Source organism: Schistocerca gregaria, chromosome X (genome assembly GCF_023897955.1).
Source record: "Schistocerca gregaria isolate iqSchGreg1 chromosome X, iqSchGreg1.2, whole genome shotgun sequence".
In the NCBI taxonomy this organism is placed as follows: Eukaryota; Metazoa; Arthropoda; class Insecta; order Orthoptera; family Acrididae; genus Schistocerca; species Schistocerca gregaria.
Genome location: NC_064931.1, coordinates 54,501,374 through 54,521,424, shown reverse-complemented (window position 1 = coordinate 54,521,424; position 20,051 = coordinate 54,501,374). Strand labels below are relative to the sequence as shown.

General features: G+C 40.3%; 1 protein-coding gene across 1 annotated transcript in view; it reads left to right on the top strand.

Moving 5' to 3' along the window:
- Positions 1-20,051, top strand: part of LOC126298882 (histidine ammonia-lyase-like) — a 236,156-nt gene that overhangs the window by 104,130 nt on the left and 111,975 nt on the right. Inside the window, 1 exon segment of the mRNA XM_049990415.1 lies at positions 13,277-13,349. Within this exon segment, the coding sequence (XP_049846372.1) occupies positions 13,277-13,349 (73 nt within the window).

The following is a 20,051-nucleotide window of genomic DNA, read 5'->3' as shown; positions in this document are numbered from 1 at the left end:
TGATGCTGGGTTTAGATAGTGCCATTTTGTCACACATGGTATACTTTGACAATGGTGGCATGCAAACAGTTTACAGACTTAAGCTATTTCAGAAATACTTCGTCCCTTTTCTGAAAGCCAATGATCATGCCCTTTTGGACGCCAGATAAATCACTCGTTTTCTGTGTTACAGCAACTACCGCACTGTTTTCCACATCTCCCTGACATGCTTTATATTGCCACCACTGCTAGTGCTGCCATCTTATACCTGAGGGTTGTTATTTCACTTTGACATCGAACATAGGTCACATTAATGTAAGTGGACACCATATATGTGAAAGTGTATGGACCTAGATTCAAGGAGAGCATGGAAGGAAAGAACAAGACTTATGAATAAAAAAATGTTCAGATGGGTGCATCACTTTACATCTGTAGAATCAGAATCTGCTGCTGAGTTACATTCAGTACTGTGCTGGTCTACTCCATGCTTTAGACCCTCTTCAGCAAGCCCTCCACAATGTGGTTAAGATATTGATTCTCGTGTCTGTCCTATTCTTTTGACAACAGCTTTCCCATTGTCATCCACTATGTCAATAAGTACCCCATGATGACACAATGCAATTTTCAACTGGTCTCAAGCATGAACACTTAGGTTCACATCAGCAGATACCATGGGCCATCCCATGTGATGGAGTCCTGCCTCCTGGAGGAAGGTGTTCATGTGGTGTGGTGTGCTTCTGAGTTATCATATTGAAATATAAACCCAGTGCTGCAGTGTTGACTGTAAGGTTGAACATTAGGTTGGGTATCTTGTGCCAATACTGCAAACTTCTCAAATAACCCTCAGTAAGTACATACAACACATGGACAACATAGATAGCTACCCAAATGTGTTTATACTAGTATGTGAAATAATGTGAATCAATGAGTCATTGTCTTCTTTTTTGTAGAACTTCACAATGAGATCATGTCTTCTTGAAACATATTGCATTCCTCAAATAAAAAAATTATATACTTGGACAACTCATTTGTTATAATTTCTGTACTGACAACTCAATACTGATGAAGTACATGAAGCCAGCCCAAAGCATTACTGCCCCACCTCTTACTGAACCCATGGGCCTGCATAGTTGAGGAGACATGCATTGATAACTGACTGCTTCTACTCTCTTTTATGATAATCATCAGATGTTCCAGTCATTCTAGTTGCACTCTTGCCCACCTTCTTCATGCACCATAGTGTTTGAAGTTTCATGTTGTTCATAATGGCCACCTATATGCAAAACTGATCATGTGGAGAGAGCTGTGTACTATGTGGGTCATCACTGCATCTCTGATGTTTCTCAAAAGGCAGTGTACAGATCACTTCCACTCTCCTCAGTGTACTTAAGAACTAAAATCTGTTCGTAGCAGTCATCAGCTCATGGTGTTGGCAACCGCTACAAAGTAGATCATCAATGTTTTGTGTCTAACAATAGGAGTTGAATTTTAAAATGGCATCTACATCTACATGTCTAATCTGCAAGCCACTATATGATGCACAGCAGAGGGTACCTAGCACCACTACTAGTCATTTCGTTTCCTGTTCCACTCATAAATGAAATAAGGAAAAAAATTACTATCTACATGCCTCTGTATGAGCCCTAATTTCTCTAATCTTGTCTCTATGGTCCTTATGCAAAATATACATTGGTGGCAGTAGAATCAGTCTGCAGTCAATCACAAATATTGCTTCTCTAAATTTTTTCAACACTGTTTTGTGAAAAGAATGTTGTCTTCCATCCAGGCATTCCCATTTGAGTTCATAAAGCATCTCTGTAAAACTCATGTGTTGACTGAACTTCCTGGTACCAAATCTAGCAGCACACCTGTGTATTTGCTTTGACATCTTCCTTTAATTTGACATAGTGGGGATTCCAAAAGCTCAAGAAATACTCAAGATCACACAAGAGTTCTATACATGGTCCCTTTTATAGATGAACTACATTTTTCCAGAAATATCCAAATAAACCAAAGTCAGCCATTCCATTTCTTTACTCCCAACCTTATGTGTGCATTCCATCACATATCTTTTTGCAACAATATGCCTAGATGTTTAAGTGATATGACTGTATCAAGCAGCACATCTCTAACATTGTATTCAGACGCTATAGGAATATTTTACCCACTCATCTCAACAAACCTACATTTTGCTACATTTATACAAGCTGCTAGTCATCACATAAACTAGAAATTCTGTGACAGTCATCCTGTATCCACCTACAGTCACTCAGTGGCAACACTTTCCAGTACACTACAGTGTTGTAAGCAAACAGTTGCATATTGCAGCAGTTCATCCTATCTGTCAAATATCTGTCACATATCTGGAAATCTATTCCATATGCTCAAACCTTTATTAAGTCTGCAGTGGGGCACTGTGTCAAATGCTTTCCAGAAATCTAGGACTATGGTATCTGCCTGTTGCCCGTTATCCATGTTTTGCAGGATACTGTGCAAGAAAATGGGGCAAGCTGTGTTTCACATGAGCGATGCTTTCTAAACACATGATGATTTGTGTGCAGAACCATTTTTCCCCAAAAGAAATTGCTGTATTGTGGGCCTATACCTAATCTGCCAGCAACACACATTACACCCAGGCTATGTGGGTAGGCATCTTCCTTGCAGGTGATATACAACATCAGCCACTTCCAGCATGGGCACCAGACAGCAACGCAAGTGCCGTCAGAGGTCACTGGCCCCCATGGACCTCTTTCCTTAAATGGGGCATGTGACTGCAACTAGGACCTGCTGTACCGTGAACCCAGGCTGTATTTAGGCCAGCTTACAAGTCTTGAAAACTCAGTTCATTCCAAATGGGCTTCCTGGACCAAGTGTGGAATACAGTTGCATTTCATCAATTCAAACCCACTTGGAGCCATTGGTGTGCCACTGCAGCAGTAGACAGGCAATAAACAGAAAAGGGAAACCCAAATCACTTAGTGGTTTTTCCATTTAATTTTGATGCTACTGGTGTATGTGCAGAGGTGGAATGTGGATAGTGGAAATTGTCAGAGGCAGAAAACATAATTTTTTGTTGTAGGTAGAGACACATGTGTCAGTGGCAATTTGGAACCTTTTAGATCAGAAACAATTGAGTCTAATGAACTGCAGATTCGATGGGGTGGGAGACACTGATGTGAAGTCATTACGTTTAGCAGTATTAAGTTTTCAGGTTGAGGCAGTTCAGTTTAAGCAAGGTATGGAAGTAGTGCCTTGTTTAACTGAAGATTGTAGTACAATTCTGGGGTAAGATGCACTGTTAGAACATCATACCAAAATCGACCTTTGGTAACGCACGGTGGAACTTCAAGGGACATCATTCCAGTTGGGGGACACTGTCACCAGTGATGCATTATCACAAGTTTCATTTGTCTTAAGGGGAAAACTGAGGCCCCTGCTATGTTTCCAGAGAATAAAGTAAAATAACTACAGACCATCTCAAAAAACTAGTTAAACTATGAACAAAAACATTAAGACTTGAGTTAAATGATATTGTGCTGGAAGGCACCATAAAATTGCTTTGTAAGAATGTAGAACCAGAATTGCCTGTTGATATGTTGTGTATAATAGAGCCACTGGAGGAGAATGATGTACTGGACAGGTCACATTGTTTTGTGAGAAGAAGCATTGCATTCATACAAGAGAGAGATGGCAGGCAAGTGGTACCAATAAAATGGGAAAATTTTGGCATCAATTAGGTAAAGCTAATAAAGGGTCTTTTAATTGCAAATGTAGATATCCTAAAGGAGGATGATTGGAACAAGTCAAAAATGAAAAATGGTCAAGTGCAGGCCACTGCTAAAACTACAATATGTAAGAAGATAGAGCATCTGAAAGGAACAGGAAGGATGGTGATGGAAAAATTGCTATTAGAGTTCAAGGATTTATTTTATTCTCAGGGTCCATTTCTGCTACATCCATAGGGCAGCATCAAATTCCAACAGGGAATGAAGCACCAGTATATTAGAAATCATATTGTGTACCTCAACATTTACAGCCAGTTATGGAGGATTTTAAAAACCGACAGCTAATGGATGGAATAAAAGGAGAGCATCAGTCCATGAGGAGCTGCCATCACAGTTGTGCCTAAGAAGTCAGCACATGGTTCCAAAAATATAGAATCTGCTGTGATTACCAACACCTTAATAGTAAGATGGTAACAGACATGTACCTAATACCGAATATCATGGGGACCATCAATTACTTGGAACTTCTCTACCATAGACTGGAGGAGTGGGTACCATCAGTTGGAGGAGGTTCCAGAGAACTGATCAAAGACAGCAGCCTTGGTCCCCTGGGGTCATTATCAATACTGGAGAGTGCCATCTGGATTATACAGTGCACCAGAAACATTTCAGCAATTGTTGGATTGGGTACTAAAGATGTTGAAATTTTGGCAATGCACGTTGTACTTTGGTGACAGAACTGTGTTATTGAGGGATATATGAGCTATACAATGGTTAAGAGGGGTTTTTAAGTGCATATCTTACACTGAGCATGAGAAGTGTCTTTTTTCCTTGGATTCAGTTGGTTACTTGAGAGCATATAATTTGTAAAGAAGGGATAAGGATGGACTCCAATGTTGGTACAAGCAATATGGGATTTTCCAGTTCCCAAGACAAGTAACGAGCTACAACATTTTTGGAGCTGGCCAACTACTGTATAGAATCTGTACAGGAATTCATAGATGTTGCATGCCTGCTTACACAACTGCTGAAAAAAGGTGTGAAATTCAAGTGAACAAAGGAGTGCCAGGAGGTTAAAAAAAGCCTTGACACCAATCCCAATGTTGATTTTCCAAGACTATCAGAAGAAATTTGTGCTGTCGTATGACATTTTCAACCAGGCATTTGAGGGTTTTAATACAGGTGGTATGTGGTTAAGAGTATCCTGTAGCTCGCACTTCACAAAAACTGAATAAGGCGGAAAGGAACCATTTCACAACAGAAAAAAAACCTGCGCAGCTTAATATATGGAATTACCTATTTTTTATGTTATTTTTATAGAAAGAAATTCAAGGTGGTAACTGGTCATGCAGCTCTAAATTGTTTAGTTGGGGTAAAAGAACTTTCTAGTGGGCTCGCAAGGTAGGTGATGATACTGACCAAATTTGATTACAAAGTTGTACGTAAAGCTAGGCACAAAGGTAACAGTAGTGCAAGCCCTGGGTTATGTACTTGCAAAATGGCAGACAGTGCAAACTGTTGATACCAACTATATGCTGTACACGACACAGCCACAGTTCAGCATGTGTGCCAGCATGTGATGAAAGTTAACTAGGTTGGGGCCACACATGGTAGTACTGGCAAAGCTCAAGGAAGACGTATTAAAGGAAACACATGATCACATGATGCTGACCATGGAGATCATAGGGCAATGAACTTGAAGGTAGGAGAGTGGTACTTGTCAAAAACAAGGAAGGAACATGTGGACCAATATGTGAGAAATTCTGTTCAGTGTGCATAACAAGCGAACATGAACCACAAGCAAGTATCGTTGCAAATGCCACCAGTGGCAACTAAACCTTTTGAAATGATAGGAATGGATATCCTAGGACTATTTAACAGGACTCTAGCAGGAAACCATTTTGTTTTAATTATTATTGAGCACTTCTCATGGTATGTGGAAACGATCATCATTCTTAATCATCAAGCAACTACAGTGGCATAAGCAAAGGTCAACAGCTGGGGCCTGAAGTATGATGTATCTGAAATTCTATCATTTGCTATAGGTTCAGAAATTATGAACTAGTCCATTGTACTATAGACTAATGCTAGAACAGAGCATGTGTGTCATACTCTTGGTAGGATGTAGAGTTACCATGTATACTCCCACCATAATGAATGAGATACGGACTTGTCACTTGTCTTAGCAGCATATGGCTCAAAGGTTCACACTAGTACTGGGCTATTCCTTTAGGAGGTGGTGTGTGTGAGGAAGATGGCTTTGTTGAAATGGAAATGAGCATATGGCATTGTTAGCTGGTAGCCCCTAGTAGGGGAAGTTTTGCTGCCAGTTACAAGTCTTATTGCATTCGACTCCACACTGGGTGACTTGCACTCTGGTGATGAGGATGAAATAATGATGAGGACAACACAACACCCAGTCCCTGAGTGGAGAAAATCTCCAACCCAGCTGGGAACTGAACTCGGGCCCGCTTGCATTTAGGCGAGCACGTTACCTCCCGGCTAAGCATGTGGATATGGCTTTGCTGTTTGCTATGGTCAGACTAAAAATCAATAAGGACAGGGAGCCATTTCAAAATTTTACCAAGACACTAAAGACAGTATGAAGGCATGTGCAGAAGGCAAACATGAAGGCTCTGGAATGCCAAAAGTTAGTAGGAACAGCAGAGGGCAAACACCAAGACCCTAGAATGCCAGCAGTTAGTAGGAAAACACACTGGAAAATTACTGCAATATAGGGTTGGGCAATGGGTAATGTTATCAAGGTCACATATCCCAAAGGACAATATTAAAAAAACTGTTACAAATTACCAGGGACAATACCAAGTAATAGAGACACCATCATCAGATTCAGATTCACTGCCACCACCAAGGAGAATGTGAAAGGAAGTAAGAAATGGTGCAGGCACAAAGATATTGAGCAACCCGTGCAGGAAGTAGTGTATGAATGAATGTCAAGGAAATAAGGATATTATTTTGTACATTTTGTGTTATGTTGTAATGTAGTTGGGGGTTAGGCTGAGTTGTAACATTAGTTAAGGTGTGAAATTGTGTGGTTATTGGAAGGTGATATTTTGTTGCAAAAACAGTGTGGAGAATAAGTTTTATGTGGGCTGCAGTTATTGTAGTTATATGTCAACTGTTTATTGTCAATGTATTTGAGAGAATTATGTAGGGTGACAATAGATCTTTTTTAAGGCGAGAGGAAGAGTAGTTGCAGCTTACTGTTCCCAGGTTTCTGTGCACCAGAGGAAAGGATGAAGGGAATTCTAGTTGTGGCAGCACTTCACCAGTTCACCGAGGGTGAAGTAGGAGCCTGCATTTTCAGTGGTTGGAAAGTAGAGTGCTTTTTACCAGGCAAGAGGATGTGGTTCTCACAAAACTAACTTTTAATGAGTGAGAGATGAGAAATGAGGTGAGAAGGTTTAAGGATGTGTTTTCAAATTTACAACAAGCAGTGCAAAATGAAAGCAGCTGTCAGAAGGACAATGAGAGACTCTATTAACGAATTTGAAAGCAATATTTTATCTGCAGATTCTAAAAATAACCCCCAAAAATTTTGGTCATACGTAAAATCTATGAACGCTACAAATAATTCATTACCTTCTCTTGCTGACAGTATGGGTAATGTAACTGATGATGATAAACATAAGGCCAAAATTCTAAAGTTAGCTTTCAAAACTCATTTACAGTAGAGGACTGTAGCACCGGCCCCTGTCAGTTCCCATAAGATTATATGTTGACTATGCTACAAATATAGCACCATTCTTATCCATCATCTAACAATGGCAAAAAGTTCCACGGGACTAGAAGAAGGCCCAGGCCATAGCAATCTATGAAAAGGGTAGAAAATCAGATGCACATAATTACCGGTCAATTTCACTGACATTGATTTGTTGTAGAATCATGGAACATATTTTGTGTTCAGACATAATGACCTTTCTAGACTCTGAGAAGCTCATCTGCAGAAACCAGCATGATTTTAGAAAACATCAGTCATGCGAGATACTGCTGGCCCTCTTTGTGCATGATATACAACAGACTCTAGATACCGGCTCCCAGGTTGATGCCATATTTCTCGACTTTTGAAAGGCGTTTGACTCAGTTCCACACTGTCACTTGCTACAAAAAGTGCGTGCTTACAATCTATCCAATGACATATGTGGTTGGATATAAAATTTTCTAACAGACAGGGAGCACTATGTCATCCTGAACGGGGTAACTTCAACAGAAACAAGAGTAACTTCAGGTGTGCCCCAGGGCAGTGTAATAGGTCCTCTGCTTTTTACAATTTACATGAATGATCTGCCTGATGGTACTGTCATAGGCCTTAGACTGTTTGCTGATGATGCTGTAGTCTACAGGAAAGTAGTATCACATGAAATTTGTGAACAAATTAATGAGGATTTGCAGAAAATAAATGCATGGTGTAGTGACTGGCAGTTATCTCTCAATATTAGTAAGTGTAGCCTACTGTGTATAACAAGGCAAAAATCCCCATTAATGTATGAGTACAAAATAGATGATCAGTCTTTGGAAGCGGTAACATAAGTCAAGTATCTGGGTGTGACTCTTCGAAATTATCTCAAATGGAATGATCAGATTACACAAGTAACAGATAAGGCGAACTCTACATTGCAGTTTGTTGGTAGAATCCTGAAGCGATGCAGTCCTTCAACAAAGGAAATAGCTTAAAATACGTTAGTTCATCCAGTCTTAGAGTACTGTTCGTCTGTATGGGACCCTTACCAGTTGGGTCTGATTCAAGAGATTGAGAAGGTCCAAAGAATAGCAGCAAGATTTGTGACTGGTACATTCAGCCATCATGAGAGCATTACAAATCTGATAGAAAGTTTGAAGTAGGACACACTTGCAGATAGACGACATGCTAAACAGAAGGGGCTGCTCACTAAATTCCAAAATCCAATACTCACCGAGGATGTAGAGCATATATTATTACCACCAACTTTCAAATCACGTAATGATCATTGTTCAAAGATAAGGGAAATAAGAGCTTGTACTGAGGCATTCAGACAGTTGTTTTTCCCTCACACAATCCGCGAGTGGAACAGATGTGGGAAATATGACTTTGGTGCGAATTGGGCCCTGCGCCACACACCGCCTAGTGGCTTGCGGAGTATATATGTAGATGTAGATTTGGGAGATAAAGGGTCTATTCAGAGAAGTTTTGGGGTAGTACAATATATTGTACATGTCCTATGAATGGTTACAGGAGCAAATACAACAGGAAGTAGATGTAGTACAGTGTACCTTGCAAGGGTGCAAGATGGGTTTTTTATATGCTGTAAGAAGGATATTGAAAACTGTGTTCGAGGCTCTGGGAGACAATGATATCCAGGTCCTAAATGGTACCAAGAAGAGAAAGAGGGAAATGGCAAAAAGTTAAAAAAAGGCAGTTATAGAATGGCATACTACACAGATGTCAAGTTTGAAGCAGGAGCTGTTAAACAATGTGTGTGCTACAGAAACTTACAATAGAGGTAATGAAGTATATGAAGATAGCTGTTGTTACTGTGAACCAAAATCTAAGGATTGCACTGACTCAAGTGGATTTTTTGGACACAAGGGTAATAGTCACAAGGCTGTTAGGCTGATACAATTGTTAACCAACAGCATCCGGGATGTGTGAGTGGTAGTGGTCAGTTTGTAAGAAGTCATCTGAAATGTAGTGTATGGACAGCAAAGTCCAGCATTGTTAGTACTAGAGAAGTAACTTACTGGCTTAGAGAAGTTATAAGAGGAATTATCACTATACCATCATTTAGCAACAGTGGAAGTTAGGATAGACCAGGCATGTCTATCTGTGATGATTCGTTTCCTGATTGCTAATGGTTACACACTGTCTTGGTGTTTTACCATTCAACCCTCCCATTAAAGTTGGAAGCCTTAGAAAAATTAATACAGGTAAGAACAGGGGAAACATTCCTAATACCAGAGGATGGGGTAGCCATGCAGTAATGACAGCAGAGAAGCTCCAAAATTGTCAGAGGGAAAGAATTATAATATGTTAGACCCGAGTGTTCCAGACTGGTATGGACAAATGCAAGATTCAATTTTTCTTAGGCAAAAAAATGAACAGTGTTGCCCACATGACAGCAGTCTGATCTGATCCACACTCTTATCCACATCATAACAACCCAAGAGGGGCATATTTCTGCAAAGTGGATGCTACGCCATGTGCAGCAGTACTGGGAAAAACATCACATGATTCTGATCTTGAGTGTCTCAATATCCAGCACCACAGTAGCTCTGACTCTGTTCTGTACAGCCTTAGACAGAGAGCCACCCATCCATGTGATCCCCTGGTGGTGCAGATACCACACACTGGGCCACCAGTTGTACATTAAGAACAAAGAGTGATAGTAGAGAGTTGAAACTTTTTGTGTGGGTGAACACCACAATTTAGGTACCAGAAAAAAATACATGTTCCAGAATATAAGATGCAACAAAACACTAGTGAACGTGGCACAGGGCCCCTGAGCAACTTTTCTTATGTGTTAAATAACACATGGAGAGCTGCCATCGTGGTATGACTAGTGAAAGGCAATACTAGCAGTTGTATATTGTATTATATGATTTTATGAGCAACAAAGTGGCTGTTAATTAGTGAGAATTGGAGGTTTCACATGTCAATTGTAAGTGTTGATTTCAGGAGGATTATTAAGTGTAGATGAATGATGAGCCAGAGGGCTAAAATCATAAGATATATTCACTACCAACGAACTTTGTAGCTCAAGCTGTGTAGAACTTGGAGAGAAAAGTGTAAATGTTATATATTGTTGTCCATGTATGCTGAGTTTTGTTGCAGATCAGTCCAGGGCATTACTGTTGGGCATTACAGCCATTCCAGTTGAAGAAGCTATAAGCAGCTGTTGAGCAGCAAGTCAACAGCCTGTAAATTGTAGCAACAGGGCTAATTATGTATTACAAGTCAGGTGAGCCTGAGCACCACAATCCTGTTGACACAGTGGAGAGACTTGCAGGACAGGTCAAGCTGTGTCTACGCTGTTGAGTGATGGATCTGTTACTCCATATGTGGTTGGAAGCAGTATATTGGCACAACAAATGATCTTCCAACCATTATAAATAAACATCAATTCTAGCAGAGGTATTCACAGTCCAGCAGCATGTTCTATGACAAGAGGATTACATCATGCACCAGAATGATATGGGTCAGCAAGCAGCCTCCATGAGTCTGGGCCTCTGCTACTGCTAGGCCATATTCTAGCACTGGGTCCTCCTCCCTGGCTGGTGCCTTTCTACTGATGTGGAACCTCCAGGCTCAGTTCAGTGTCAGCCACACTCGTGCACTGGGGGCAATAGATCATTACTAGGGTGGTGCAGCCACTGCCCTACCACACTGGGAGGGATGAAGGGGTGACCTAGCACCATGTGCCTTCACTCATAGGGGCAAATTCTACTTCCATAGGCTGGAATCCACTGGCTGCATCTGCCAGCAATCACTCTATACACTATGTGATCAAAAGTATCTAAGCACCTCCAAAATCAAAATTTTTCATATTAGGTCCACTGTGCTGCTACCTACTGCCAGGTACTCCATATCAGTGACCTCAGTAGTCATTAGACATTGTGAGGGAGCAGAATGGGGTGTCCTGTGGAATTCATGGACTTCGAACTTGGTGATGTGATTGGGTGTCACTTGTTTGATACATTTGTACACAAGATTTCCACACTCCTAAACATCCCTAGGTCCACTGTTTCTTATGTGACAGTGAAGTGGAAATGTGAAGAGACACATGCAGCACAAAAGCATACAGGAGGCAGATGTCTATCCGGACCATCACACAGGAATTCCAAACTGCATCAGGATCCACTGCAAGTACTATGACAGTTAGGCGGGAGGTGAGAAAACTTGGATTTCATAGTCGAGTGGCTGCTCATAAGCGACACATCATGCTGGTAAATGCCAAATTATGCCTTGCTTCGTGTAAGGAGTGTAAACATTGAACAATTGAACAGTGGAAAAACATTGTGTGCAGTGATGAATCACGGTACAAAATTTGGCAATCCGATGGAAGGGCGTGGGTATGGCAAATGCCCAGTGAACATCATCTGCCAGTGAGTGTAGTGCCAACAGTAAAATTTGGAGGTGGTGGTGTTACGGTGTGGTCATGTTTTTCAAGGAGGGGCTTGCGCCCCTTGTTATTTTGTCCAGCAATATCACAGCACAGGCCTACATTGATGTTTTAAGCATCTTCTTGTTTCCCACTGTTGAAGAGCAATTCAGGGTTGGTGATTGTATTTTTCAACACGATTGAGCACCTGTTCATAATTCATGGCCCTTGTCAGAGGGGTTACCTGACAACAACAACCCTGTAATGGACTGTCCTACACAGAGTCCTGACCTAAATCCCTTAAGACACCTTTGGGATCCTTTGGAACACTGACTTCATGACAGGTCTCACCCACTGACATTGATACCTCTCCTCAGTGCAGCCCTCTGTTAAGAATGGGCTACCATTCCCCAAGAAACCTTCCAGTACCTGATTGAACATATGCCTGTAAGTGTGGAAGCTATCACAAAGGCTAAGGGTGGGCCAACACCATATTGAATTCCAGCATTACCAATGGAGGGCGCCACGAACTTGTAAGTCATTTTCAGCCAGGTGTCTGGATACTTTTGATCCCATAGTGTACCTAACTGGGCCATGCACTACTGAGTGGATTTCTGAGTGTCAGCATTCCTGGGAACAGATTTCATGGTCAGCTTCTTGGCCAACAGCATGCCACAAATCAACCACATCATGCACTAAAGGGGTATAACCTCTGTGCCATAGTGCTGCAAGTGTAGCATCACAAATCTAGATACAATGTTTAACTTCATAATACTGGTTTCATGAGCTAACAACAGCCTGCTGCAAATCGTCCCTGGCACTTCACCCCAAGCCACTTCAATTGTAGCTTACATAGTTCCTGACAATGGACATTAAATTCTGTCCTTCCTTCCTTGATATACCACTGCTTATAGTAGAATCATACTAATCATATATTCATTTTATGTTCACAGTGAGTAAAATTAATGCACACTTTGTTCTGCTATTATAAAATTATTATCATTTAAATTTCTTGTGTGGAAAAAATATTGAGCATTGACCCAGATAATGGTATCTTGTTTTGCATGAAGTACAGTTCATCCTGTTTCATGCAGCCAAAAAGCATATTTTATAAATGTAACCCTATTTTCTTCATCATCATTCAAAATACTGCTCACACCTAGACATTTAAATATCTCATCAATAAGAAAGAAATGAACTGGATTTGAGAAAATTTTAGGTGTGTAACAATTAAATTCTGGCCACATAGAAATCTGTAATATATTTGTCATTTCTCAGTGAAAATGTCTTTCTGGTTTTGTAATTGGTTATTTATGAGAAAATCAGTGAGCATTTTGCAAGGGCTGTCATTTTCATTCAGTCATCATCTTCAGTTACCCACAGTTCTGTTACTGTGTGTGTATTTTATCAACTGCCACCAATAAGCTCAAGTAATATTAAATGTTTCTGATAATTTTGCATTTCCTCTTATTTCAGCTCACACATGAATCCGAAAATAATGTTACAAGGGCAAGGGAACTTATTGACAAGATTTTAGGAGAAAAGAAAGGTAAGTATTGGTGTAAATTAGCACATTAAGCACAACTTGTGACTCGTAGAAGTGGTCAGCTATGGAATAATGAAATATGGAAACAAAAATCAAGCATGGAAGTCATGTACTACATACATAACAAATAAAGCTCCTGTGCCTGAAGACATTTATTTATTTATTTATTTTCTATTCATATAACAAAAAGTTTTCGGACATTGCCAGGAAAATTTAGCTTACGTTACACATATACAGTAAAATATTTACATTATGAATATAATAGAAGGAAACATTCCACATGGGAAAAATATATCTAAAACCAAATACGAAAGTGTTGGTACGTTGATAGAGACAATAAAAAACACACAAACACACACACAAATTTCAAGCTTTCGCAACCCAAGGTTGCTTCATCAGGAAAGAGGGGAGGAGAGGGAAAGACGAAAGGATGTGGGTTTTAAGGGAAAGGGTAAAGAGTCATTCCAATCCCGGGAGCGGAAAGACTTGCCTTAGGGGGAAAAAAGGACAGGTATAAACTCGCACACACACACGTATCCATCTGCACATATACAGACACAGTGTCTATATGTGCAGATGGATATGTGTGTGTGTGAGTGTGTATACCTGTCTACAGTATATACATGGAGTACACCATAAGAATTTTATATTTTCTAAAAATGTCTCTACATGGCGCCCTCTTCTTTACCTTGGCTACCATTCTTACTGACTTTTTTTTGTAATCTAAAAAGTCTATCCATATTAACTGCTGATGCCCCACCCCACATCTCAATAGCATACTTAAGGTGTGGATTAATCAACCCAAAATATATTTGCCTTAAAGTATCATGGTCAAAGAAGACTGAGACCCATTTCAGTAGATACACATTTATACTGATTTTCTTGCAAATAGTATCTACATTTTCTTTCCATGATAAGTGTTCATCAACAATGATGCCCAAAAAATTATGTGAATTTGCATATGCAAGACCCAATGGGGATGTGTTTCAGTTATGACAGCATTATAACAGTTTTGTCTTCATTTACAAGAAGCTTGTTTGCTGTAAGGTATGGGGACAGAGTATTGAAACTGATCTCGATACTGTTAACTGCAGACTGCATATCACTGCCTCAGCTGATGAAGGATATGTCATCAGCATAGCTTACAACCATGCAATTTTGGGGTTCAAGTAATTTATTTACATATACAAGGAACAAAAATGACCCTAGTATGCTTCCTTGACGCACACCACATTGAAGTGCCCTGAAGGTTGATTTGGTTGTTAGGAGCTGCTTATAATTTTTATAAGTTAGCTTTATACACTGTTTCCTGTCTTTCAAATATGAGTTAAGTAGTTTCCAGGTTAGTCCTCTCAACCTGTACTCTACTAGCTAACACAGAACAATGGTATGATTCACAGCATCAAAGACTTTACTCATATCTAGGAAAGTGCCTATTACCTTGTCAATTTTGTCCAGCTTATTTAATATTTCATGTATAAAAGATGCTACTGCTGTTGTAGTAGATTTCCCTTGGCTAAATCTATGTTGTAGGTTGTTTAACAGATTGTGTTTGGTGAAGTATGATTCAACTTGATTTAGTATTACTCTCTCTAACAATCTGCCTAGTTCTGAGGTTAATTATATTGGCCTGTAGTTTTTAATGTCACTTTTTAATCCCTTTTTATGCAATGGAATAATTTCAGTAATTTTCAAAAGGTCAGAGAATACACCATTACTGAGGGAGGTATTTATCAAGTGAGTCTGGGGTTTCACTAATTCATCCCTGCATTCCTTCACCAGTTTAGGTGAAATGTCATCCCAGCCACAAGACATTTTTGGTCGAAGTGCTGATATGATTGCTAGGGTGTCGCTCTCAGTAATGAATGGCGTGTATATAAAAGGACTGGCTAAATATTCCAAGACTAGAGTTTTGTGGCTTGACATGAACTTCATTTGTACCAACTGTACTGAACTTTTGTATAAATTTCTCACGCACTTCTTTTGGATTATTTATTTTTTCATAATTTTCTTTTAATGTTATGTTGCTGTGTTCACAGGAATTCTGTTTCACACTTAATTTATGCATTATTTTCCAGGCAGTTTTACTGATACAGCTAGAGTTCATTATTTCAGAGGTATATTCCTGTGCTTTTAGGTTAGTCAAGGACTCTCTGTATGTTTTCCTGAGCAGTTTATATTTTGTTGAGAAATATTGTAGTTTAGTATCTCTAAAAAGTATATAGCAATCTCATTTTCTCCTTCAGTTCAATAATTTCAGAAGGGAGATTCCCAGCTTTATGGTTGACAGCTTTATTTACTTTTTTAACAAAAGTACAGGTTTCATTTAAACTGTTACTAAATAACTTATTGAAATATTCCCATTTTTCGTTCACTTCAGTTGCATTGTACACTGGTCCCATTTTTCATTCCCTAGTGCCATCTTAAGTTTAGTAGAATTAAATTTTCTTTTATATATAACTGTACCACTTTCAGTTACATCTGTGTTCCCTACATCAATTTCCATAGTAAGAGCTCTGTGATAACAAATGTAGTTTTCTAAAGTGTTTACATTTACTTTCTCTTTTCCTACATTTGTGAGAACATGGTCAATATATGTCTTTGTATTTGCAGTGACTCTTGTAGGTTCTGTGTTCATTTGTTCAAAGTTATAACACTGTAATACATCCATATAGTGCAAATAATTAACACTATTATTTAATAGTCTATGTTGATGTCTACAACAAGCAACAAGTGTTTTTTATACACTGCTGTCCCCTCCAGCAGGTCCTCTATGCAATTTAGAAACTCTTCTGTGTTACTTCCAGGTGACCTGTACAGTGCTGCTATAATAAGGCTGTTGTTTCCATACTTTAGGTTTACTGCTGCAACCTCAAATACCAATTCAGTACTCAGATTATCTATCTACATCTACATCCATACTCCGCAAGCCACCTGACGGCATGTAGCAGAGGGTACCTTGAGTACCTCTATCAGTTCTACCTTCTATTCCAGTCTCGTATTGCTCGTGGAAAAAAGGATTGTCAGTATGCCTCTGTGTGAACTCTAACCTCTCTGATTTTATCCTCATGGTCTCTTCGTGAGATATACATAGGAGGGAGCAATATACTGCCTGACTCCTCGGTGAAGGTACGTTTTCGGAACATCAACAAAAGCCCACACCGAGCTACTGAGCATCTCTCCTGCAGAGTCTTCCACTGGAGTTTATCTATCATCTCTGTAACCCCTTCGTGTTTACTAAATGATCCTGTAACGAAGCGCGCTCCTCTCCATTGGATTTTCTCTATCTCTTCTATCAACCCTCTCTGGTATGGATCCCACACTGGTGAGCAGTATTCAAGCAGTGGGTGAACAAGTGTACTGTATCTAACTTCCTTTGTTTTCGGATTGCATTTCCTTAGCATTCTTCCAATGAATCTCAGTCTGGCATCTGCTTTACCGATGATCAACTTCATATGATCATTCCAGATAATTTATGGAATTAACTGCTTCCAGTTGATGACCTGCTATATTGTAGCTAAATGATAAGGGATCTTACTTTCTATGTATCCGCAGCACATTAAACTTGTCTACATTGAGAGTCAATTGCCATTCCCTGCACCATGCGTCAATTCATCTACATCTACATCTACATCCATACTCCGCAAGCCACCTGACGGTGTGTGGCGGAGGGTACCCTGAGTACCTCTATCGGTTCTCCCTTCTATTCCAGTCTCGTATTGTACGTGGAAAGAAGGATTGTCGGTATGCTTCTGTGTGGGCTCTAATCTCTCTGATTTTATCCTCATGGTCTTTTCGCGAGATATACGTAGGAGGGAGCAATATACTGCTTGACTCTTCGGTGAAGGTATGTTCTCGAAACTTTAACAAAAGCCCGTACTGAGCTACTGAGCGTCTCTCCTGCAGAGTCTTCCACTGGAGTTTATCTATCATCTCCGTAATGCTTTCGCAATTACTAAATGATCCTGTAACGAAGCGCGCTGCTCTCCGTTGGATCTTCTCTATCTCTTCTATCAACCCTACATGGTGCGGATCCCACACTGCTGAGCAGTATTCAAGCATTGGGCGAACAAGCGTACTGTAACCTACTTCCCTTGTTGTCGGATTGCATTTCCTTAGGATTCTTCCAATGAATCTCAGTCTGGCATCTGCTTTACCGACGATCAACTTTATATGATCATTCCATTTTAAATCACTCCTAATGAGTACTCCCAGATAATTTATGGAATTAACTGCTTCCAGTTGCTGACCTGCTATTTTGTAGCTAAATGATAAGGGACCTATCTTTCTATGTATTCGCATCACATTACACTTGTCTACATTGAGATTCAATTGCCATTCCGTGCACCATGCGTCAATTCGCTGCAGATCCTCCTGCATTTCAGTACAATTTTCCATTGTTGCAACCTCTCGATACACCACAGCATCATCTGCAAAAAGCCTCAGTGAGCTTCCGATGTCATCCATCAGGTCATTTATGTATATTGTGAATAGCAACGGTCCTATGACACTACCCTGCGGCACACCTGAAATCACTCTTACTTTGGAAGACTTTTCTCCATTGAGAATGACATGCTGCATTCTGTTATCTAGGAACTCCTCAATCCAATCACACAATTGATCTGATAGTCCATATGCTCTTGCTTTGCTCATTAAACGACTGTGGGGAACTGTGTCAAACGCCTTGCGGAAGTCAAGAAACACGGCATCTACCTGTGAACCCGTGTCTAAGGCGCTCTGAGTCTCGTGGACGAATAGCGTGAGCTGGGTTTCACACGACCGTCTTTTTCGAAACACATGCTGATTCCTACAGAGTAGGTTTCTAGTCTCCAGAAAAGACATTATACTTGAACATAATACGTGTTCCACAATTCTACAACTGATCGACGTTAGAGATATAGGTCTATAGTTCTGAACATCTGTTCGATGTTCCTTCTTGAAAACGGGGATGACCTGTGCCCTTTTCCAATCCTTTGGAACGCTTCGCTCTTCTAGAGACCACTGGTACACCGCTGCAAGAAGGGGGGCAAGTTCCTTCGCATACTCTGTGTAAAATCGAACTGGTATTCCATCAGGACCAGCGGCCTTTCCTCTTTTGAGCGATTTTAATTGTTTCTCTATCCCTCTGTCGTCTACTTCGATATCTACCATTTTGTCAACTGTGCGACAATCTAGAGAAGGAAGCTCAGTGCAGTCTTCCTCTGTGAAACAGCTTTGGAAGAAGACATTTAGTAATTCGGCCTTTAGTCTGTCATCCTCTGTTTCAGTACCATTTTGGTCACAGAGTGTCTGGACATTTTGTTTTGATCCACCTACCGCTTTGACATAGGACCAAAATTTCTTAGGATTTTCTGCCAAGTCAGTACATAGAACTTTACTTTCGAATTCATTGAAAGCCTCTCGCATAACCCTCCTCACACTGCATTTCGCTTCGCGTAATTTTTGTTTGTCTGCAAGGCTTTGGCTATGTTTATGTTTGCTGTGAAGTTCCCTTTGCTTCCGCAGCAGTTTTCTAACTCGGTTGTTGTACCACGGTGGCTCTTTCCCATCTCTTACGATCTTGCTTGGCACATACTCATCTAACGCATATTGTACCATGGTTTTGAACTTTGTCCACTGATCCTCAACACTATCTGCAGATCCTCCTGCATTTCAGTACAATTTACCATTGTTACAACCTCTTGATATACCACAGCATCATACGCAAAAAGCCTCAGTGAACTTCTGATGTTATCCACAAAGTCATTTATGTATATTGTGAATATCAATGGTCCTACGACACTCCCCTGTGGCACACCTGAAATCACTCCGACTTTGGAAGACTTCTCTCCATTGAGAATGACATGCTGCGTTCTGTTCTCTAGGAACTCTTCAGTCCAATCACACAATTGGTCTGATAGTCCATATGCTCTTACTTTGTTCATTAAACGACTGTGGGGAACTGTATCAAATGCCTTGCAAAAGTCAAGAAACATGGCATCTACCTGGGAACCCGTGTCTATGGCCCTCTGAGTCTCATGGACGAATAGCACGAGCTGGGTTTCACACGACCATCTTTTTCAAAACCCATGCTGATTCCTACAGAGTAGATTTCTTGTCTCCAGGAAAGTCATTATACTCGAACATAATACATGTTCCAAAATTCTACAACTGATTGGGGGGGGGGGGGGGGGGGGGGGGCAAGTTCCTTCGCGTACTCTGTGAAAAATGAAACTGGTATCCCATCAGGTCCAGTGGCCTTTCCTCTTTTGAATGATCTTAATTGTTCCTCTATTCCTCTGTCATCTATTTTGATATCTACCATTTTGTCATCTGTACGACAGTCTAGAGAAGGAACTACAGTGCAGTCTTCCTCTGTGAAACAGCTTTGGAAAAAGACATTTAGTATTTCAGCCTTTAGTCTGTCATCCTCTGTTTCAGTACCATTTTGGTCACAGTGTGTCTGGACATTTTGTTTTGATCCACCTACCACTTTGACATAAGACCAAAATTTCTTAGAATTTTCTGCCAAGTCAGTACATAAAACTTTACTTTCGAATTCATTGAACGCCTCTCGCATAGCCCTCCACCCACTACATTTGGCTTTGCGTAATTTTTGTTTGTCTGCAAGGCTTTGACTATATTTATGTTTGCTGTGAAGTTCCCTTTGCTTCCACAGCAGTTTTCTAACTAGGTTGTTGTACCATGGCGGCTCTTTTCCATCTC